The sequence below is a fragment of the Cariama cristata genome, unplaced genomic scaffold, assembly GCF_000690535.1.
Source record: "Cariama cristata isolate BGI_N322 unplaced genomic scaffold, ASM69053v1 scaffold8506, whole genome shotgun sequence".
Lineage (NCBI taxonomy): Eukaryota > Metazoa > Chordata > Aves > Cariamiformes > Cariamidae > Cariama > Cariama cristata.
Window position 1 is genome coordinate 132531 of NW_009623903.1, and position 20568 is coordinate 153098.

Below are 20568 nucleotides of genomic sequence, written 5' to 3' on the forward strand. Positions count from 1 at the left end.
AGGCTTCGTGCATACAAATACCTGTCACAACTAATCTACCTGACAGTCTCTTTGTTTTCTGAGATTTTATAAAAAAGTGTTTGGTGTGTTTGTATTATTTTTTGATGAAATTAAATTATTTTGAACATCTTGTGCTGAAACCTGACCTTCCAAGACAATATTAAATAGTTTTCTTCCACTAATGGACACTGAGCTTTTGGGGCTTTATTCCAGTCATTTTCCTCTTGGTCAAAACTTTTAAATATTGGTCCTCCCAGGATATTTTTACCTAATCTCCCAGGAGGCATTCCAGTGGATGGACCAGTCTAGTACAGCAGTCCACAGACAGACAGTCTGGCTCCAGTTTAGTGCCTTCATACTAACATAACTAAAGTAATTTGTATTTTGGTATACAGAAGTGCTGTAGCTGGGCTTGACTCATCTGCACGCTAACGATACCTGGCTAAAATGCCCCTGAGGGCCAAAGAGTTGTGCTTCTTTGTTCTGCAGATTATCTGGGGAAAACTTCCAGATTTCTTTTTTTATTATTGTTTCCTCTTTTGTGTATGCTTGTGCAGAGTAGCACGAAATACTATTTTGGCAGAAGTTCAGCCTGCCTTTTATTCAGTTTCTCAATTTGCTGTGCTCAAATCTGTATCAGCTGCACATGTTTCTTGCTTTCTTTTCAACACTCAGTCCTTTGTGCCACTTGAGTCAGTCCGCAACTTCTGCTTCGAGTTGAAAGAGAGCAGAATGATGATAGGGATGTTCCTCCACATTGTGCAAACATCATAAAACCACAAGACCCTGACAAATTTGCTTGCTTTCTTTGTCTATTTTTGTATGTGAAGGAATGAACTTCACATGACAAGAGCTGGAACATGATGTTTAATTCTTGTTAAACAGTTGTAGTGCAAGTTTTGGCCAATTTATTAAAAGAAGAATTGTTCATGTCTTGAGAATTCAATTCCAGTGACTCTTCTTAGCAGAAGTTGTTAAGGGGACATCCTAGACTGATTTCATGCTAAGCTGAAATGAATTCTCTTTGCTTTATTTTATTTTACATACAGTTCCTAGCAGTATCCTGCAAATGCCTTTGTCAAAACAGGAACATAGGAAATCTCATTTTAACAGTAATAAAGTCAGGCATAATTGGTTACAAAAATACTACTAATAAGAAAATCATAAAAACTTTGTCACATTTACGTCTTTCAACTATACTAGGCAAGGCAGGAAATTGTGATGCATAGTTGCTAGTTTCTGTAAAAATAAATTGGATTATAATGGAATATGTTATAGCAAATTTCCGCATTTAAATCTGCTTCTACCCAGGAAGAGGAAAAAAGAGACTGAGAATCAAAAGTCTGGAGATTCCAGTCTTGGAAGCACTCCAGTGAATAACTTAACTCACATAAATAATAATGAGTTACCACCTGTGCACAAAGTTACACACATGCTTTAGCATTTGTAGGACTGAGGTGAAGAAGCGTATTGCAAATACTCTTTGTTATATCATATCTAGGAAGAAAAATTTATAATTTACTGTGCACAGAAAAAAAGGCAAGAGAATGGAGAGAGAAACACATGTTTATATGTGATGACATTTTGATAAAAGCATTATGGCTTGATAAGGAACCTTATGAGTCCAGAGTATTTTGTTGATTTGTGTTCTAAGTATCTTACATAAGTTTTTGCAAATCTGTTAACATGTGTTCCTTAATCATCCCCTTGGAAAGCTGACCTTTGCACTTACTGCTGCCTTCAGCCACGTGACTTTCAGATCCAGTGAACATGACTGAAGAAGACGTAGGGGATGAAGTTCTGTTACTAGGCACTGCATTTGGTTTTTACTTCTGAAAGGTAGTCTAGACCAGTTCAAGGGTCAACATAAAAATATTTCCTTTCACTGCCAGAGAACTGGGTCTAACTTCGGATCATTACAATTTCTTGTATACTGTTCTCTCCTTCAAGTCTGACTTTTTCATGAGCAAGGGTCAAAATATGTCCATGTTTCAGATTTTACCATTAGTTTTTAAGTGCTTGAGGGCAGAAGCCATCTTTTATTCTGTCGTTATGAAGCCCTGAAGTAGCGGATGTCTGATCCTGATTGGGAAGCCTTTGATCTTAATACTAACAAATGATCATTTGAGGTTTTGTGTGATTTTGCTGCCAGATGCTAGTAAACTTTTAGAATTTTAATCTCAAGGTATTTAAGAAAGGATTTCTGAAAACTTGCTAGTGTCAGTCAGAGTTTAAAAGATGAAATAGAGATTTTTTTTCTTATTTTAATGAGAAGAGCATCACATCTATTTTAAAAGTTCATTGCAGTATGTTAAGCATAAAAAAGTTAACTGAACCCCTCAAGCTCAGGCAAATGATTAAGGCAATGATAAAACTACTTACCAGGTGTCAACTAAACATCAGGAACTGTCCATGTGCATTCTTATTCTGAAACAATGTAAGGCAGTGCAAATTGGCATAACCTCTTCCCTAGCAAAGTTAAATTAATTATCTCATATTTACCATACTCTAAATGCTCTCAGACAAAGTGTTATTGTAGATCGGTAGATTTGTGATATCTTGCTGAGGTAGAGTGTTTTGATAGTGTGGAAGCTGACCTACCAACAGATGCAACATTTTGAATGAGTCTCATCCAGGGGCAGAAATCCTGTATTTCATCAGAAATGAAGGGATGATCTGTAGCAAACAAAGAAACTTCCATATGCTTTCCCATTCCTGTGGGGCACCTAAAGAATTGTGCCATAGATTGTAGGCATGCTGAAGAACACTTAAGAAGAACACTTACAGGCACTTTGTTGAATGAATACCTGCAATAAAATCATAAAGGAGAGCCTGGAAATTCATCAGTGAGTGCCTTCATGGAAGAAGGGTAAATATTGAGACGGAGAAAGACCAAGCGCAGGGTTTGAAGATACATACTGGAGCAGCAGAAAGTATCGGAAATAAATGATATAGGCCTAAGCATAGGCAAGGCAGTGATGATTTATCCAAAGTGAAACCTAATTTGGGGAAGTGGGCATAGATTCAGACTACCTCTTGTATTTTTATAAAGCAGAGACATTAGAAATTGAAAAGGCCTCTTAAATCACACCTTCCTAGCACAGTGTAGGATAATTGCTTACAAAGTAATCAGTTGGTAGAGATGACTACCTTTCCTAATCCTGTTTTGCATGACCTTGGTGAGGACTTACGTGTGCCCAAAAGTTGGGCCAAGGAATCAGACGAGTTGTGCAGTGGACTGGGTGTCACATGGAGTAATTTTGTTCCTCGCTCTGCTATTGACTCAGTGCATTGGGTCAGAAAAATTAGTTACTGCTCCATGACTCAGCTTTTTTCTGCCCACAAATTGACAGGCAAGAGACTTACATATTTTTATAAAAGGCTCAGGGATGAAAAATGTTGTGTATTCTTATTATAATAAATACTGGTTTTCCTACATGTATCTTTTGTGAGATGTTCCCTCCCTGTTTACAGCCGCCTTAATGTAGGTTTACATGTGGCCACCAAGTTCTCCCCTTTCAAAAAACTTGATGTTTCAACATCCCCAGCTCCCCAAATGTTAATTTCTTGCAGTGTTAATTTTTTAAAACACTTTGTATACAGCAGTTTTCTGATATATTCTGATATAACTTAAAGGTATTTAAGTAGTTAACCTTGCTTTCTGTTTTTTAAGGATCCACCAATGGCAGTGACCCTTGGACTGCGAATGGAAGAAATGATTTTTAATCTTGCTGACACACATTTATTTTTTAATGATTTAGAGGTAAGAATCAAAGGAACATGAACGCCATTACACCTGGGGTTTTAACATAGTGGTTTTGCCGTGCATTAGCGTTCGTTGTGTGTGACATTTTGTGCCTATCTAGACTTCGGGTTTGACATACTCTAATCAGAGAGAGGTTAACCAGGTGGCTGCGACTTCTTGTGGCACCAGAGTCCATCCACAAAACTGGGTGAGAGAGGGAATCTGCAAACTACCCTTTCCTCTCTTTGTCCTATGGCCATCTTTTCAGTTTCCACAGATTTAGAGCTGTCTGCAGTCGTTTACAGGAGGGGGGACATATATGCCTCCCATTCTTTCTCTCGAAGTTCTCTACGTTCGCTGTCAGTGGGTGCCATCATCTGACCACAAAAGACTGTGTTCTTCTCTTCACATACCTGAGTAGCCTTTTGGCCACAGGCCCCCTTTCCTTGCTCAAAGGTAGAATATTCTTCATTCGCCTCAAAGACTGCAGCATCAGAGAGCGGGGACTATGGTAGATGTACTCATCAGTGATGTCTCTTCCCAAGGTAACCGGGCGACCACATGTTTTGTCACGATGTGCCCAGGGTGTGCAATTTGGCATCTGGTCAGAAATGGGAGAGACTTCTTCCTAGGGAGTGACTGCTGTGGACCGCTCACCTGTCAGAAGCGCACAGATGGATTCCCACAGGGACTGCTCTGGGAAGCAGACTCGTCAGATCGGCTTCACAGTTTTTTCGTTTCACTCTGGGAGTCTGGATCTGTTAACGTGGAAAATGACTGTCTTATAACTGTGTCTGTCAAGAGACAGGGGGTGAAAAATAGTTCTCAGATTAAACTGTGGGCTTTTCAGGCCTTCCCCTGGTCTAAATCAGTTGTTTTCTTACTCGGAGTGGATCCCAGAGTTCCCTCCGTGGACAGATATTTTGCCATTAATGGCAGCTACAAGACTTTGAGGTTTTGTTTAAAGTGCCAGAGAGAGGTCTCTGGTGAGTGAATAGAAAAAATGAGGGTAAGTGAAATTTTTCCATTCACTGGGTCGTTGATTTTTCTAGCATGCACTTCTTTTGTTCCTTCATCAACTGTAGGCAATAAGAAAAGCAGAAGGTGCCATGCTGCAGTTGTCTTTGTCGTCCCTTCCAGACCTCATTTATTCTTAGCTCTTTTTATGTCAAGAAACTGGGATCTACTTCACCCTATACCTGAGCTGCACTTCCTCCCTCCAGCAGAAAGTAAAGCCCTGGACGTGCCTTCGCGGTCAGTGTTCTGTTGCAGTCCTAGTGAGTCATGACTTGACAATGCAAGTGCATTTGGTGAATGTTCTCCTTCTGGTGTCCCGTACCAGGGATAGATTCCAAATCAATTTTTCAAAGCATTGCTTAAATTTCTTTTTAGCAGACCTTTGCCCCTGCGTGTTCAGATTTCATGTGGCACCCAATGAACTTCTGGGCCGCTTGGTACCATATGCCCAGAGTTCTTCAATCTTGTGCTGAGTTCAAGTGGAAGAGTTCAGCAAAACGGAGCTTTGTGCTCTTTCCATACCTCTTTATTCTTGCTTATGGCCATTGAAGCTTCATTCCTTTCTCTCATTATTTATTTCCTTTGTAGATCTCAGATTCAGCTGTCATAGGTGGATCATCACATTTTGTATATTCTTCATAGGGTGGTTTTAATATCCTGTCCAAAAATTCATACTCCAGCTCATTCCAGAGTTTGAACAGTATCCAAACAGTTTTCAGTTTTAGATAAATCAAAAAATACTCCTTGGGGACTCTCTTGGAGAATTTCATAACTCCATCGATTTGAAAAAAAACAATTTCTATATGCAGTTCAGTATTTTCTAGCCCAGAATCCATCCTTGTTTCAAAACCAACTCTCTTATAAGATTACTAAAATTCCAAATTTCTTGTTCTGAAATGAGCTGTATGCACACATTCTGGCATATGCAAGAAGACCAACAATTTTCTGTCTTCTTAGCAAATAAGATATAATTGCATGGCATCCTGTGCCAGAGTACATAGAGGCATATGTCTGTTTATGTTTGCAGAGCACATGGCCATTACTGAATAGTACAGCGCATCTGCATGGTGAATGTGTAATGAATTCTGAGAATTCCCCAATTCTGACTCAGGGTCTCTCTCTCATCTCTCCCTCTCTCTCCATCTCTCTTTCTCTGTCTTCCTCTCTCCATCCTCCCCCAGGAGAGGCAAGTGAGTGCTGAGCTGCTGATGGTCATGGTCATCAAGACATGACACCCTCAGTTCTTACCGGAGAAAGTGAGATAGGCCTTTATTCACTAGACAGATTACTTATCCTTTCATCATCTCACTTTTTTAATGCTGAGCCATCCGGTCCCACACCTTCTGTCTTGCTTTCATCTTCATCCCACAATAAACCTCGTGGCTCTAGACATGACAGCTGTAAGGTACTGATGAACCTATATTCCTGTAATATTCAGTCTAGTCACTACATCCTCTATACTCTCTTTTTTCCCTGTCTTTCTTGGTTGCAAACACTGCATACCAGAGTCTAGTAATAATAACCAAGTTATTGAAAGTTATCACATACAAAAATAAAGTTTTCCTTCCTCTATGCAAATCTGTCTCACTACGGTGACTGCTGATGCAGAAATTCCGATCTGCTGAGACATTCCCCACTGACCCAGTAACCCATGTTCTAATCAGCCAAACTGCACTTTTATTTCAGGCTAGGCTGTTCTCCAGCTATTTCATTCTCAGTGTATAAATTTTAGTTAGCTTGAGAAGTATCGCTTGGGAGGGCAGTTGGTGTTTTGCCATGGAAATAGGAGTCTGGTGCTGTAGAAAGTTCATGTGCCTAAACGATGCTTAGAGATGGGACTCAGTTCTGTAATAATATCCAGATTAATGCATTCTATTCTCAACCAGGTAAGGAATAAAATGAAGTTTTTCTCCATATCTCAGTATTAATTTTAAGATAGCTTTTAGAAATGTTCGTAGGGTGTACTATGCATGAAAAAAAAACAGTTTCTACAGATTGCAAGCAGGAATTTGGACATGAGTCTTCCAACTCCATTTTCCCCTCCACCCTCAGGATGATGGAAGAACAAAATAGTATTTATTTCAAACAAACTGAATTACATGTCCTTTTTATGATAATCCTACCATATTTTAAATAAGATTTTGTCATCATTTTTTTCTTGTTAGAAATAGAAATGAGAAATAAAAAATAGGATTTAGGTAAGTCTCAGAATTTGGGAGGCAGGTCAAACTGGTTTTAACAGAGACTGAAGCATGTACATAAAAAGGGTGTTCTGTATAGCCTGAGAAAGCAAAGTGCTGAATATCCCCTCAGTAATAACTTTTTTGGGTTCAGTGTGGTGAGTCAGTGTTTTTACTGGATAATGAAATTACTGTCCATTCCAGGAGGATAATTTTTATGAATGATTTGTTGATTCTGTACTCTCAAATTTTCAGCCTCTAAAAATTGCTGCAAAGGATTGACTGCACTCAGATATAATTTAAATTAGTATTGCTTCAAGCAAAAGCCAGTTATTGTACCTAGATTCCTTTCCTGTACTCTCCTTAATAGGAAATATATTTTATCTTTCTTAGTTTTGACCTTGCACTGACGGAGAGCCACTGTGGCTTGAGTGTAGCCAGTACTGGAGCTGATGTGAAAAGTATTTTACCATAACATATAAAGTGACAGAGAGTTTGCTTTCTTTCCTTCCTCCCCACAACAGTTTGGTATCTTTTACAAGCAAACTCAGACGTAGTGTTGTGCCACCAGTTTCCTGTTTCTTCTGGGAAAAGTAGAGAACTATCTCAAATCTGCTCAAACCATCTGCTTTTTCTTTTTTTTCCAGAGAGTTTTTCACACCATATAAGTGAATTTGTAAAATGTAAACATTTTAGTTGAAGTAGATGAGTAAACTAAAACACAAAGTAAAAGAAAGCAAGAGGTGGTGGGCACATGAGTTTGTTGTTGGTCAGCAAATGTATTTTGCCAGTATGTTGAGAAGGTGAGCCATCGATCCAAGAGGAGAGGAAGGAGAAAGGGAGGAAGCTGGAGAGTGCTGTTGTGTTTGATCCCCTTATAAATTTAACAACCTTCTTGCAGGGACAAGGGGCAAGTAATCAGAAAACTGCATGTTCCCGCCATCTCTTGTTCCTGGAGTCAATGAACAAACTGTGACATAAAAAAATAAAAATAAACAGCTGAACCTTTGCTGCCCGCTCATATTTAGCTTAATAATGAAATTATCAGCAGAACAGTCATCTGGAATTTTGAAGGGTGGAACAATGTAGCTGAAAGACTTAACAAAACCCAAACACTCCTCCTTATCCATCAGGGCTTCTTTGTGCCCTCAGTTTAATTAGTACACCTTCAAAGCCACCAGACTGATTTTTAAACTTTTAAAATTATCTTACGATGTGACCAGTTCCAGGGAAATCTGTGAAGGTGATTAGGAAGCCAGATATTGCTCAGATATTGCAAAATACAGAGTTAGAATTTGTCCCAGTGGGCCTTTTTGTCTGATTTTTGAGTTCTTGTCCTACACGGGGTGGAATATAGTTGTTTTGGTTTTTTTTTCTGGAGTATAAATAATAAATAAGGATAAAGAAATGAATCTTTTATTTCAACTGCAACTTCCCCTTTTCTTTCTCTTTTCATCTGCTGTTTACATCCAAAAGCAGCTTCTTTAAAATATTCTACAGCTCAAGATAATCTCCTCAGACAGAACCAAAAAATTTTATTTCTCCAGTGGGGAGAAGAATGCTTCATTTCTGTTCCTTGAACGCAGCTCTTTCATGCCTATCTGAATGGATTAAGCCAGATGAGCAGAGTTTGGCCACTGATTCTTTTAGTCTTGACACAAAATTTTAAATTATGATTGCATGTATGATGCAATGAAATTATGTATTTGAAAGTGAAATGATATGTATTTATTTTATACAAAAAGCACTAATTTATTTTTTTAACAACTTCCTTCATGTGGGTAAAAGTCTGTTATGTTTTCATTCACTGCAAACCAAACAAAACAGAAAGAAGAAATGGTAATTCCCCAAATTCATACTCTAGGAACTTGTGGCATACCCATTTGGAAATTACTCCTCTGTTCAGATTTATCCTTTATCTGGACAACTTAGCACTGGTATGAGACCGAGATTAGAAACTTAGAACTGCGTACTCCTGCATGTCACAGAGAGTCTGAATTAAGTGCTGCTTGTCAGCAACTTTATTTGACGTAGATGACTCAGACGACTCTTTATTTGAGGCACAGAACTAGCCATTTTGAAAGCTTAGCCTCATTTTGTCAGAGTGATGAGATTAAAATATCAGAAAACATTAGTTGGGGAATAATTTTTAAATATGTCCTTGAACTTCGTCTTAAATTATATCAGGATTATGTTAACAACAGCTATTTTCAATATTAAAAAATTATTTACATACAGACAAGTAAAATCTCCAGACATTGAATTTCAGGTGCGTCTTTGGGTTAAGATGTTACTTCTAGCAACTACAGAAAACAGTAATACGATGCCTCTTCATATTTACTGTTGCATAATGTCTTGACTTATTTATTTATTTGTGCTTCCCCCACATTTTCCTATCTTTTTGCCGTAACCATTGTGCAGAAAAGGATATTTGATAGCCGTGCGATTAGAAAACCAGCTTGGAGGGGAGTTCAGTTTTCCAATGTGCCGCAGCTCCCTGGAGTTACTTCCATGCCTTCCAAAACCAGGGGATAATGGTTGTCTGGGACTGCTTGATTGTCTGTGATTTTCCAGCCAAAGGCATTTGGATAAATCAATAGAAGAATCTGATAAGCATCCAAACTCCTAGAGACTTAGGAAAAGTTATATGCCTGTTGAAGTTCATCATTGCTAGCTTTTAGGAAGTGGGGAAGTAAGGTCTAGGTGATTTTGGAACATTGGTGTGCTAGAGAGACTATAAATGAGACTTGCAATTGTTGGGTTTTTTTCAATTAAAATAATTGTAATCTAAAATCGCACTACAACTACATATCAGTTTTCTAAAGGCCTATTTTAATCAATAATTTGCACAGTGTAGGAGTGGAAGGTTGTATTACTTTAAAGAAGTTGATGGTGGTAGGAAGCTGTAGGTGTACATGCGCTGCCATCTTCTGGTGCACTCAGTGGCCTGCACCCATCATTTCTTCAACATCTGTACTGAGCATACAGTGAGCGGACTCTCTTATAAGATAATTTATCATTTGGGTTTTTTTCAACAGGAGTGTGATCAAGTTCATATAGATGATGTTTCTTCTGATGATAATGGACAAGACCTAAGGTAAGATACAGAATTTGTTTAATTTTTTTTTTTCTTCAAAGTTTAAATAAATTGAGCATTTACAGGAATACATTGTATTTATTTTTACTGTATTTTGGGTGTTTGCAGTACCTACAGTTTTGCAACTGATGGCTTCCATGCAGCTGCAAGTAGTGCAAACCTTTGTCTGCCAACAGGTGTAAGAGGAGGGGTTGACTGGATGAGGAAGCTGGCTTTCCGTTACAGAAGAGTAAAAGAGTTGTATAATACTTACAAGAACAACATAGGAGGTGAGTTTAATTGTCAAAACGAATTTAGAATGCTGATCAGGTTAAACTGCATTGCGGAGAACTCCCGCCAAGGGAACATGCCTTGGAAGCCACGGAGTGAATGGGAAGTGGTGTGACTGGACCTTGGGCTATTGAAAGCTACTGACTGTAATGGCAGAGCCAACATTGTGGTGTTGTGCAGGAGAACCAGAGATGGGGAAGCCGAGCAGGCTTCCGTTTAGCTTCCACGGAGCCCATTTTACTCCTTCAGACCCAGCTGGGCTATACTTACCTTACTGATTGGTTGAGCCACTTACTCTACCTCAAATACGATGTTATTCTAGGAAGGAGGCTATACAGTTGTGGTGGGCCTTTTCCATCCTACATTTTCATGATCTGGTCAGTAACAACACACTATCATCTGCTAAACTCTGCTGGGTACCTGCTAGCCTCTTTTCACCAGTGGATGCCAGAAGACTCCAGCACTGCCATGCCACTAGCCCCTTTTGTTGACTCTGTGGCTTACACATTTAGTTGTGTTAGCAAGAAATCCCAGTCTCATTTGGGCCGAGAGCTTTCCTGTTACCGTTTTCATTCATGGACTCACTCATGTCCATGCCAGCAGGCTTGTAGGAAACCAAGCAGCAGAACTGTAAGAATCTATTCTGGAGAGTTGTGTGTGACTTGCAGGACAGCCAGCCCTCTTCTGAAGAGGCAAGCGTGTCAACTCACTCCCTCAAGAAGAGACTGTGAGAACAGGGAATACTTACAAGTCTTCAGGCATTGCTACAGCCACAGTTGAGGATAAGATGAGGCCAACCCAACCAGGAAGGAGTCCAAGTGAGCACTCTTCCATTCTGTAGCATGAGCTTTTTCAACTCATCTGAAATTTGTTTCAGAGGAACCTGAAACTCAGAGTAAAGCTCGCCTTCAGCAAAACCAGACATTTTGGTGTTCTTTTAGCAATTCCTGCAGTCTCTCAGAAATGGGAAACAGTACAACTAATGTGGACAGTGAATTAGTCATTACCGTAATAATTTTCTAAATTATGTAAATCTGGAATATACATTTTCAGTCCTAGTGGTTGAGAGTCTTTACTGGCCACAGGAAGAAGCAATAGGACCAAAGGGTGATAGTAGATGGTTGGCTTTCACTTGCCCTGCCTTGCCCTTCATTGGTGTCATGAATAGAGTTTTTATATACTTGAAACAGTATTATCCAAAAGTTTACTGTGTTTTCTCCTAATGCATCTGAGATTCTAAAGCTGTTGCATTTCATAAAACCTTTAACACTAGTAAGAGCTTAAGTCCATGAGCACAACATAGGGAAACACACTAAGACAACAATCATTGCAAAGGCAGAGTGCAGATATGCGGTGTACTGTGTTAAGGTTTTTATTCTCTCCTACAAATCCTGCTTCTTAAATATATTCTGTCCTTAGCAGGCAAGTTCCTTCATTCATCCTCTACTTCTTAGCTTTTTTAATAATCTTTTTATTACATATGTATCTATTTATTTCAAAATAGCTGTTAGGAGGCAACAGAAGGCTAGATCAAACTAGGTATTTTTAGGTTGCTTCATTTCAGGTTCTTGAAGACGTCAACACCACTTCTTGGGAACATAGGGTGTGAAAGAGAAGAGGGATATGAAAGGTCATAAAGCCTGCTTCCGTGCTCTTCCAGGACAAAATCTGAATTTAAAATAGCTTGGTTCCAAAGAACTCAGGTCTGAACATTCAACAGGCTGGGTATTTTTTAAAATCTGAGCATTTATACTGAAAAGTAGATTTTAAGGTCCTTTTAAGGACTAACTGAGATATGAGAATGTAAGATGTACAGCTGTTTCGGGGCTGTAAATGCTATAAAAGGAGCTATCATTACTAACTAAAACAGGACATGAAGAGAAGACCATCAGCAAATAAATGCATTTCCATATGTGTAACCTGAGGTTCACCTATATACAAAATCATAAGCAGGGCTGCTTTAAACTTATGCAGGTACTGAAAAGGCAAGTTTATTCTAAAGTCTCTTCTTTTGTGAGTGTCTCTGCCTATGATCCCAATGGCATGGATCTCCTCGTCACTGCCTTTTGATGATTAGAAACTAAGATGTATGTGAGGAGTTGGTTTAAAAACTATGGATTTCTGAAAGGTATACTTTGAAACGTAGTAAAGTAGCTTGAACAGAGCAAAAAAAAATCAGATGACTAATTATTAGTGTCTGCAATACTCTCTGACATTGCTTGAAGTAGTGGAGTGCAAATAAAAAAAAACAGAGCAATTTACTGAGCCTTGAAGACAATACATTTTCTCTTTGATGTTTTTTCAAGTTCTAGTGGAATATAAAATAGAAACAATGACCATAAAATCTATACATTCCAGATAATACAGAATTTAATTTGGTTTTTTTTTTTTTTTTTCTTTTCTTGCTTTTTTACATAAAAGGACTCCTGGGTCCCGCTAAAAGAGATGCGTGGTTGCAATTAAGAGCAGAGATTGAAGCTCTGACAGACTCCTGGCTAACAAATGCACTTAAATCATTATCGATTATCAGCACGAGGTATGTATTTGAGTCTACCGTGAAAAAGTTTCTAGTTTTGGACTTGTAATGGCTATTTTTTGACTTTTCAGGTTACAATAAATTAGTGTCTTTAAAGAACAGAACAGATCTAATATGACTTTTGAATAGGACATAGGAAAAATTCCATGGAAAATTATTTCATTTTCAGTGATTCCAGCATTTACTAAAGATAGTATGAAGTGTCTTCTAAAATGTGATCAATGTCCTGGTGTACATTGAAAGGGTATTGTAGAATTCTGAGCTAGCCTTTAATTTATTGTCTTTTGGGCAGCATCCTCTGAACTCCACATCTCTCTCTTCTGTCCTTCAATGTTTGTGCCTATTCACAGTACTACCTAAATACTGTATAGATAGCAGGACACAAAAACACTTTCCTTATGTCCTTCCAGACAAATCAGTATGCTTAAGCATATATCTAAGTTTTCAGAAGAGGAAAAATCTGGTTTAACTGAGTTAAAAGTCTGGGTTTCCAGTAATGAGACATAAAATGTATTGTTCCTTTGAAATAATAAAACTCTGAACACTGCTGCTGCTTAGTCAGCCATGCAATATGTATCTTATCAGAAATCTTCAACAATTCTGGTTTTAAACAATAAAAAAGAACAATGTTAAGCCATCTTGCTTTCTGGACATGTCTGGGAAAACACTCAGCATCAAGTGGAAAGAACAAACCTGGAATGATGTGAAAAACATTTCTAAACGTAACAACTTTTGCAGTATGTTTCTCTCTTAATTGTTGTTTATTTAACAGTGTCTTAAGCACTTCAAGAGAAAAAAAAGTTAAAAATTTGTGTAAGCCATTGTTTAGCTCTGTGTGTCTTTCGGAATTGCTAGTCTTCAAAAAGACACGGTAATGAAGGCCAGTTGAGCATTGGTACATGAGTCAGGAAAACTGTTGTCAGTTACTCAGGACTGTTAAATAATAGTCTTTTGTCTTGTCTTCAAAGAACTGGACAGCTATAAATCTTCAGAAGCTACCCGTGAGGCAGCCAAACATTAGCTCTATGTTACTGACAGGAAATTGAGATACGTTAAGGCAGAAATAGTAGCCTAAAGTCTTGCTTGGAATTTGTGGAAGAACCAGGAGGAAAAATCACAACTATTTGCTCTCAGCTCCACGTTCACACCATGGTCATGCTCATGTTCCACCCGGTCAGTGCCTAAAGTAGCCTGGCTCTGAGTTTTCTGTTGTGTAACTGCTAGCACAGCTTCTCCAAGTTGTCATCCTCACCACTCGATGCTAGCTTATTAACACGATTATTCTTATCTCTCCCTCTTCTCAGAAATATTCTTACTCTTGGAACATGAAGAAAGTGATGTCATTGTGCAGAAATGTATATTGGCTGTTTATTTCCCCTCAAGACAAATGATGTTTTCGCATTCTCCTAACTCTTTTATTTGGCTGGTAGCTACTGCCAGTTAAGTGCCAGTATCAAAATAATGCTTTCAAAGCATTTGAATGCCTATTTTCAGAGGTAGTTGGTGATCTTAAATGTCTATATTTTAGTGGACTCATCTTCCAGGACCTGTTTTTTATAAACTAGTGTGGAATATGTCCTGCAAATCAGGCCTGCATATTTTTCTAAAGGATTTTGCCAAAAGTTTTATGTACGTTTTCCTGGAAGTGATGGTGCTGAACAGCATTGCTGTGTGAGTGAAAGTAAATGTTGAGGAACTCTGAATATGCTCTCCACAGCTGGTTTACCTCATCAGCATTTGGGTAATGGTTTTAAACTATTTAAACTTAAACTATTTCTCTCATTTTAGGAGTAACTGTGTAAATGTGTTGGTAACAACAACCCAGCTTATCCCAGCACTTGCAAAAGTTCTACTATACAGCTTAGGAGGAGCTTTTCCTATTGAAAATATTTACAGTGCAACTAAAATAGGTAAGAAAATTATTCTTTCGTCCATTCTAACTACACTGCATTACCAATATTTTTTTGCCAGTAATGGATGGATTCCAAGACACTTCCCTGACACTTACAGTGTTAGTTATAAGAATTAGGCATTGCATATGTTCAGATGTGTTTATGTCGATAAATTCCAAATTCACCATATTTTCAATGATGCCTGAAGGAATAAAGTTCCTCATACTGATTAAAAGGCTCAGAAACTCCGAAGTATGGTGCAGAAAGCAAAAAATGTGCAGAAAAGAATGAAGAAAAGTGTTCTGTGAATTCAAATCTAAGCAGAACTTCTGTTAAAATAGTCTCTGCTCTGACCTTCAGCTCTGTGTAAGCTAGGCCACCGCTTCACAAGCTTTTTCTGGAAGCATTGAACATCAGTGATGGTAGTGACAACTGTTACCAACAGAAGCTGTGTTGATGGATGCCACAAGGGCACTTCCCAATTCTGTTGATAACTGTGTACCTCTTGTGTATTACAGTTTGGAAATGTGTAGTGTTTGGAAATTGCATCCAAAATTTTCTTGTAAACCAGGAAAAGTTATCATTCCTGTGAAATGTGACACAGCCTACAATGACTGATAATTCTGGCAGATTTCATGATTTACCAATTATTAATTCAAGAATGCTTAGTTTCTATACCTATGACACCTTATATAACATGGAGTGTGACACCTGATTGACAAAAGCATTACAATATCTTTCCTAAATTATTTTCACAAGTGAAAAAACAATGCCTATTCCAACAGTGTCAGGAAAAACTGTTGCCTCAGTCATCCTTTAATTAGCTGTAGCTGTCCTCTAGACAGAACTGCCTCAAATACTTTAAAAACTTAAGTCAAGGCACAAAGTATCCCAAATACCACATGGTACTGAGCAGCCTCTGGAATGAATGTCATCTGTCATACAGCCTGTACATGTTGGATTCAGTCACTGAGATTGCACTCGGACCAAAGGAAGGAGCATTAAGAAATAGTGCCGACAGCACAGAAGGGGGTGGTGAAGTGAAGCACAGTCTCTGGAGGCTCTGTCGAAGTAATTCTGCACCAGGAATTCCTTCTGGGAACAGTGTGGCCGCTGTTACACCCCTGTCGGGAGCACAGCAAACTCTGGGGTACAAGATCTCTCTCTGTTTTTCATCTCAGTGATCTCTGTACTGTGCTGAGCACAGGACTGTACTTGCAGCTGTTGCTTGCACACACTGAAATCTGGTCCTCACTCAACAGTTAACACATAGGATGCTTTTCCTAACCATAAGCCCTTTTTTGTGGGCCAGCTGAAAAAAAACCAAGAGGAGAGCAGTAAGAATCAGAGATCTAGAAATCATGAGCTTGTGAGAAGAGACTAAAAACCTGGGGCAGGGAGAGACATAATAACAAGCAAGGTAAAAAACTAGTGCAGAGAGGACAGAAATAGTCTTTCTCTATGTTGATGGGAGGTATGACAATAGGTGATGATTTCTTTGTAATAGAGCGTGTGTAGGTCGCATGTCAAAGACAAAATTCCTAATGGAAAAGGTTAATCAAATATGGAAGTCGCCTGTGGAAACAGTGAAATCATCATATTAGGACAGTTTTAGGATCAATAGCACAAGCAGTTGTTGGTAAAACTGAACCTACAGTACAATGAGAAGATCAGCAGATGACTTTGCTTGGTCCCTTTCAATCCTGTTTGTTGTTGTTACTGGCTTAGCCTGCTTGCTTCCATGTTTCTCCAAAAGAGCCAAATGCTTCACAGAGTTCTCCCAGGAACCTGTTGTCTAATTTTATTTTGCTTGTCCATTGTTCTTTGAACAGTTTTTCCATTGCTACATCACTCGTTACATCATGTTGCAGATACATTAGAATTAAAATTTCTGCTTTCCTTGAAAAAATACTACAGCAATAATAGGGAAATATTTAAATTCAATTATTCATTCACTGACCTATTAATTTTGCAATGCTGCTAATTCCATTATTTTAGTGGCTTTCCTGTAACTATTAAGAAAGAGATTTAGTTACACCTGGAACAGTGTAGTGTCACTAAGGGAATTAATTGCTTCGTACCAGTTCTGGTTCTAAATCCCAAGGCTGGGAGCCTTTAAAAAGTAGTAGCAACAATGTCTTACCACAGCAATAATCCTATGTAGGGCTTCACCATAACTGACTTGATAGCTTGAATAAGCAGTGCATTGTTTTTCAGGCAAAGAGAGCTGTTTTGAGCGTATAGTGTCCAGATTTGGCACTAACATAACTTATGTTGTGATTGGAGATGGCCGAGATGAGGAACATGCAGCTAATCAGGTAACTTCACTCTGAACTCTTATCTCGTTTATCTTCCAGGAAAAGAAAGTTGCTTTGAACGAATAATGCAAAGGTTTGGCAGAAAAGTAGTATATGTTGTAATTGGGGATGGTGTAGAAGAAGAACAGGCAGCAAAAAAGGTAACCTGTCTTCTGAAATGTTGGTGTGATACCTAGCTACTAATGCAAGCCTTTCTGTTTGCATTTCTGTCAGTGTTGCACAATTGCAGAATGACAAATAATTTCAGTCCACAGATGCAAGGCAACAAGAGCATGATGAGATCAAAACTTAGAGTAAAATGAACCATTTGGATTCTAGCATTTGCTTCACTTCAGTTTGGAAAGAAAAAAAAAAAGCAAAATTATTTAAAAAATAAATGAAAAATTATTGCAGCAAAATTACCTGACTAGCTTCAAGCAAACTAAAGACAGAAGAGACAGAAAGGGCTATAACATGATGGTTGAGTGGTGGTTTTCTTTAAATGGTGAAATCAGGGGCGTTTCAAGAGAAGTGTTACAGAGAATTTGGAAAAACATCTAAAGGACTGTGCAAATTTTTTGCTAACATTGGTGAAGACCAGTAGTTTATTGGAGCAAATATGATGAACATATAATTTGCTTCAAGAAAGACATATCTGCAAAAGGAAAAAGAACACAATATAGAAACTGTGCACCAAATATGTGTTTCTAAAAAAGAACTGTTTCTTTAGAAATATTTTAGCCTGATAATAATTCAAGTTTAAATTTCACCAGATGAGTTTTCAGTGTTCAGTAACAGATCAAATTAGTGATTTGCACCATACTTCCCGGTATGGTTGTATGCCTCTATGTGGAGTATGCCTGCACACCCCTGGAAGTGTGCAGAAACTGAAAATTTTTGCCTCATGATGTCTGCACAGGACAAGTGATGTAAATATTGTTGTGCTAGGAGTAGCAAAATAAAGTGCCCTTTTAGTGTTGTAGCTGGAATGGAAACAAAATAAAAACAACCAAAATGCTCATTCCAAATGGTTCCTTAATATAGGTACAGTACTGGTGATGGGTCTTTTATAGTTTGTGCTAAACAAAGGTGGTTGGATTGTGTACTTTCCAGTTTGGCATGCTTTTTTCTTAACGTTGGCTATATTGCATGGATAGATACAGAATTCAGAGAGATGGATGAATATAGCACATTACAAATAGATCTGAACACAACATGGAAGTATGAGGTTTCTTCTATTCTGATGAATTGCTGAAGGAGAACAGTGCATATATCTGCATCTCTCACAGACACTGATGCTTTCTGCAACACAAATTATCTTTTTTTAAACCAGAAATGTCTTATTTTCTTATCCAAAGAGATTTCTTTTTTCCCCTTAGATGGAGAAAAATGTAACTCAACTCTGTTTCAAAGTGTTGTATGTGAAGCCTTTTTTAATGAAAGTCTTATAACCCTTTAAATGATCATGTGGTGTTTTGCAAAGTCTAATAAGTGGAGCAGAAAGGGATTTACTATTAATGCTCCTTCGTATGGGTTTGCATGCTAACAATAAGCAAATAGCCCTTACTAAGTAACAGGCTCTTTCCAAAGAAGCTATTAAGAAAGACTATCTAATTATTTTAACTTCAGTTGAACTATTAAGCTCAGATCTATTTTGGTCTGATTTTTGTACTTTACTAGCAAAAATCAAGCCAGAAACACAGCGATGTGAAATATGCGGTGGTAATCTGACTAGCCTTGTGTGTCGTGTACCGCCCTGTGTCCCAGTGTTCATCTTTCCTGACCTTTTCCCCCCTCTAACAAACGCAGCACAACATGCCTTTCTGGAGGATATCCAGTCATTCGGACCTCTTGGCTCTCCATCAAGCACTGGAACTAGAGTATTTGTAACTGTGTTCTAAAGTTGGCGATCCTTTTTTTTTTATATATATATATATATATTTCAAGTACACTGAATTTTTATGTGTGATTCAATGCCTCTGGCTTTACACATATGAATTGTCTTAAGAAGGGAAGAGATATTTGGAATTAAAAATTCCAAATTGAAGAATTCAGATTGCTGAATGGAGTTAAAACATTAGTGCTACATAAGGAAGCTCTATGGTCTTATATATGCAACGTTTCAAAATGAATTAAAACTGTGGAGCTTGCTGGTACACACCAAGTGAGCCCTGACAGGAATGAACAAAGGACTCGAACTGGCAAAGCACCAACACGCCTTTTCCAGCCGACAAGGTGGTGTTCAACAACATTCCTCAAAATGGGATATATTCTCAGCACTGAGGTTTGAACCAGACTTTAGCCTACCTAACCCAGAAAATCTGAATTGGAATGCACTCAGACTGTATAATGACAATCCTGTCTAGACCTGTAATTTGTGTAAATTATTGATGAAAATAATTTACTGTGACTTTATTAACAGCTGATTTTGGAAGTGGATGCAATTTTTCTTTCTTTTGGGGGGGGCAGGGGAGGGAGAGGGTTATATAATATTGTCTCTTTTATAAGTTTGGCAAACAGAATGTGCATAATGATGTGTTGTGCCTTAAAGAGAAGACTGTGTTTGTGTGTTATAATGTAATTTTGGTTAAAAACTATGTAGATAAACAAAAAAACCTTTGTGATAATTTTTGACATGACCAAATTTGAAATTCAAAGAAATCAAAGGGCAGGGCTGCACCAAAGCATTTAAGTATTTGTTCCACTAAGAAAAAATAATAAAGGAAAGTTTGTGTTTTTATTTGGATTCTGAATAATTCCACTGATTGTTTGAGGAAAGTTAACAGTATGTTGGGAGGTTGATACTGGGGACCGCTACCCTGAAAGCTAAAAAAAAGTGTTTAACACCTTCAGCATCATTTCTTGATTCTCCAACAAGAGAACTAAGAGCCATATTCATGAATTACTTAGTCCACTGAAAGCCATACAGTGAATGCACCTGTTGTGTATAAAAGAACAAATTTCCACCCAGCAGACAAAGTGTGCAGGTGGCATTAATGGAAGGTGAAAATGTGGAGTTAAGCCCAGATGGGGAATAAAACACAAGTTTATTAGGAATGAAAAATTACTAAAGAATCTCTCACTAGTCAGATGCACCAATGATGCTACATTTAGCATATTCAGCATCAACACAAGCTGCTGAAATTGCTGGCATGATGACATTGGCCATTTCAGGAGCACAGTCCACTTTGGTAAATATAACAGCATTTTGGTAGCTTCTCCATTCTGTTCCACATTTATGTGTCTTCTGTTTTGGGTCAATGTGATTTTCCTCACCCATTTTTGATTACACAACAATATTACAGGAACAACCCTAAATGTTTTTGAATCAGAAATTTCAATAGCATGTCAGACATCTGAGGAGAGGATAAGCAGGGGATTTTTATGAAGAAATATTGAGAAATACATTAATTTTCATGATTTCTATTAAAAATTATGGTCCGTACAGTGATAATTACCTTGCAAGTTTTGAACATGCTACCTTTCAGCTTTGGAAAATGAGCAAGGTCCATATTGCACACAGGGTCCCTAGTG

The 20568-nt window shown here is 38.1% G+C and overlaps 1 protein-coding gene across 4 annotated transcripts in view; it reads left to right on the forward strand.

Moving 5' to 3' along the window:
• The window catches only part of EYA4 (EYA transcriptional coactivator and phosphatase 4), a 50075-nt gene extending 31151 nt beyond the window's left edge, over positions 1-18924 (forward strand). For 3 of the 4 annotated variants that reach the window (XM_009702957.1, XM_009702958.1, XM_009702959.1), the window contains 7 exons: positions 3674-3763; positions 9981-10039; positions 10148-10308; positions 12731-12845; positions 14634-14755; positions 17095-17195; positions 18844-18924. In XM_009702957.1, the coding sequence (XP_009701259.1) occupies positions 3674-3763; positions 9981-10039; positions 10148-10308; positions 12731-12845; positions 14634-14755; positions 17095-17195; positions 18844-18924 (729 nt within the window). The remainder of the gene's footprint in view (positions 1-3673; positions 3764-9980; positions 10040-10147; positions 10309-12730; positions 12846-14633; positions 14756-17094; positions 17196-18843) is intronic. The other variant, XM_009702960.1, reaches the window with a different exon arrangement.
• Positions 18925-20568: the final 1644 nt, after the last annotated feature.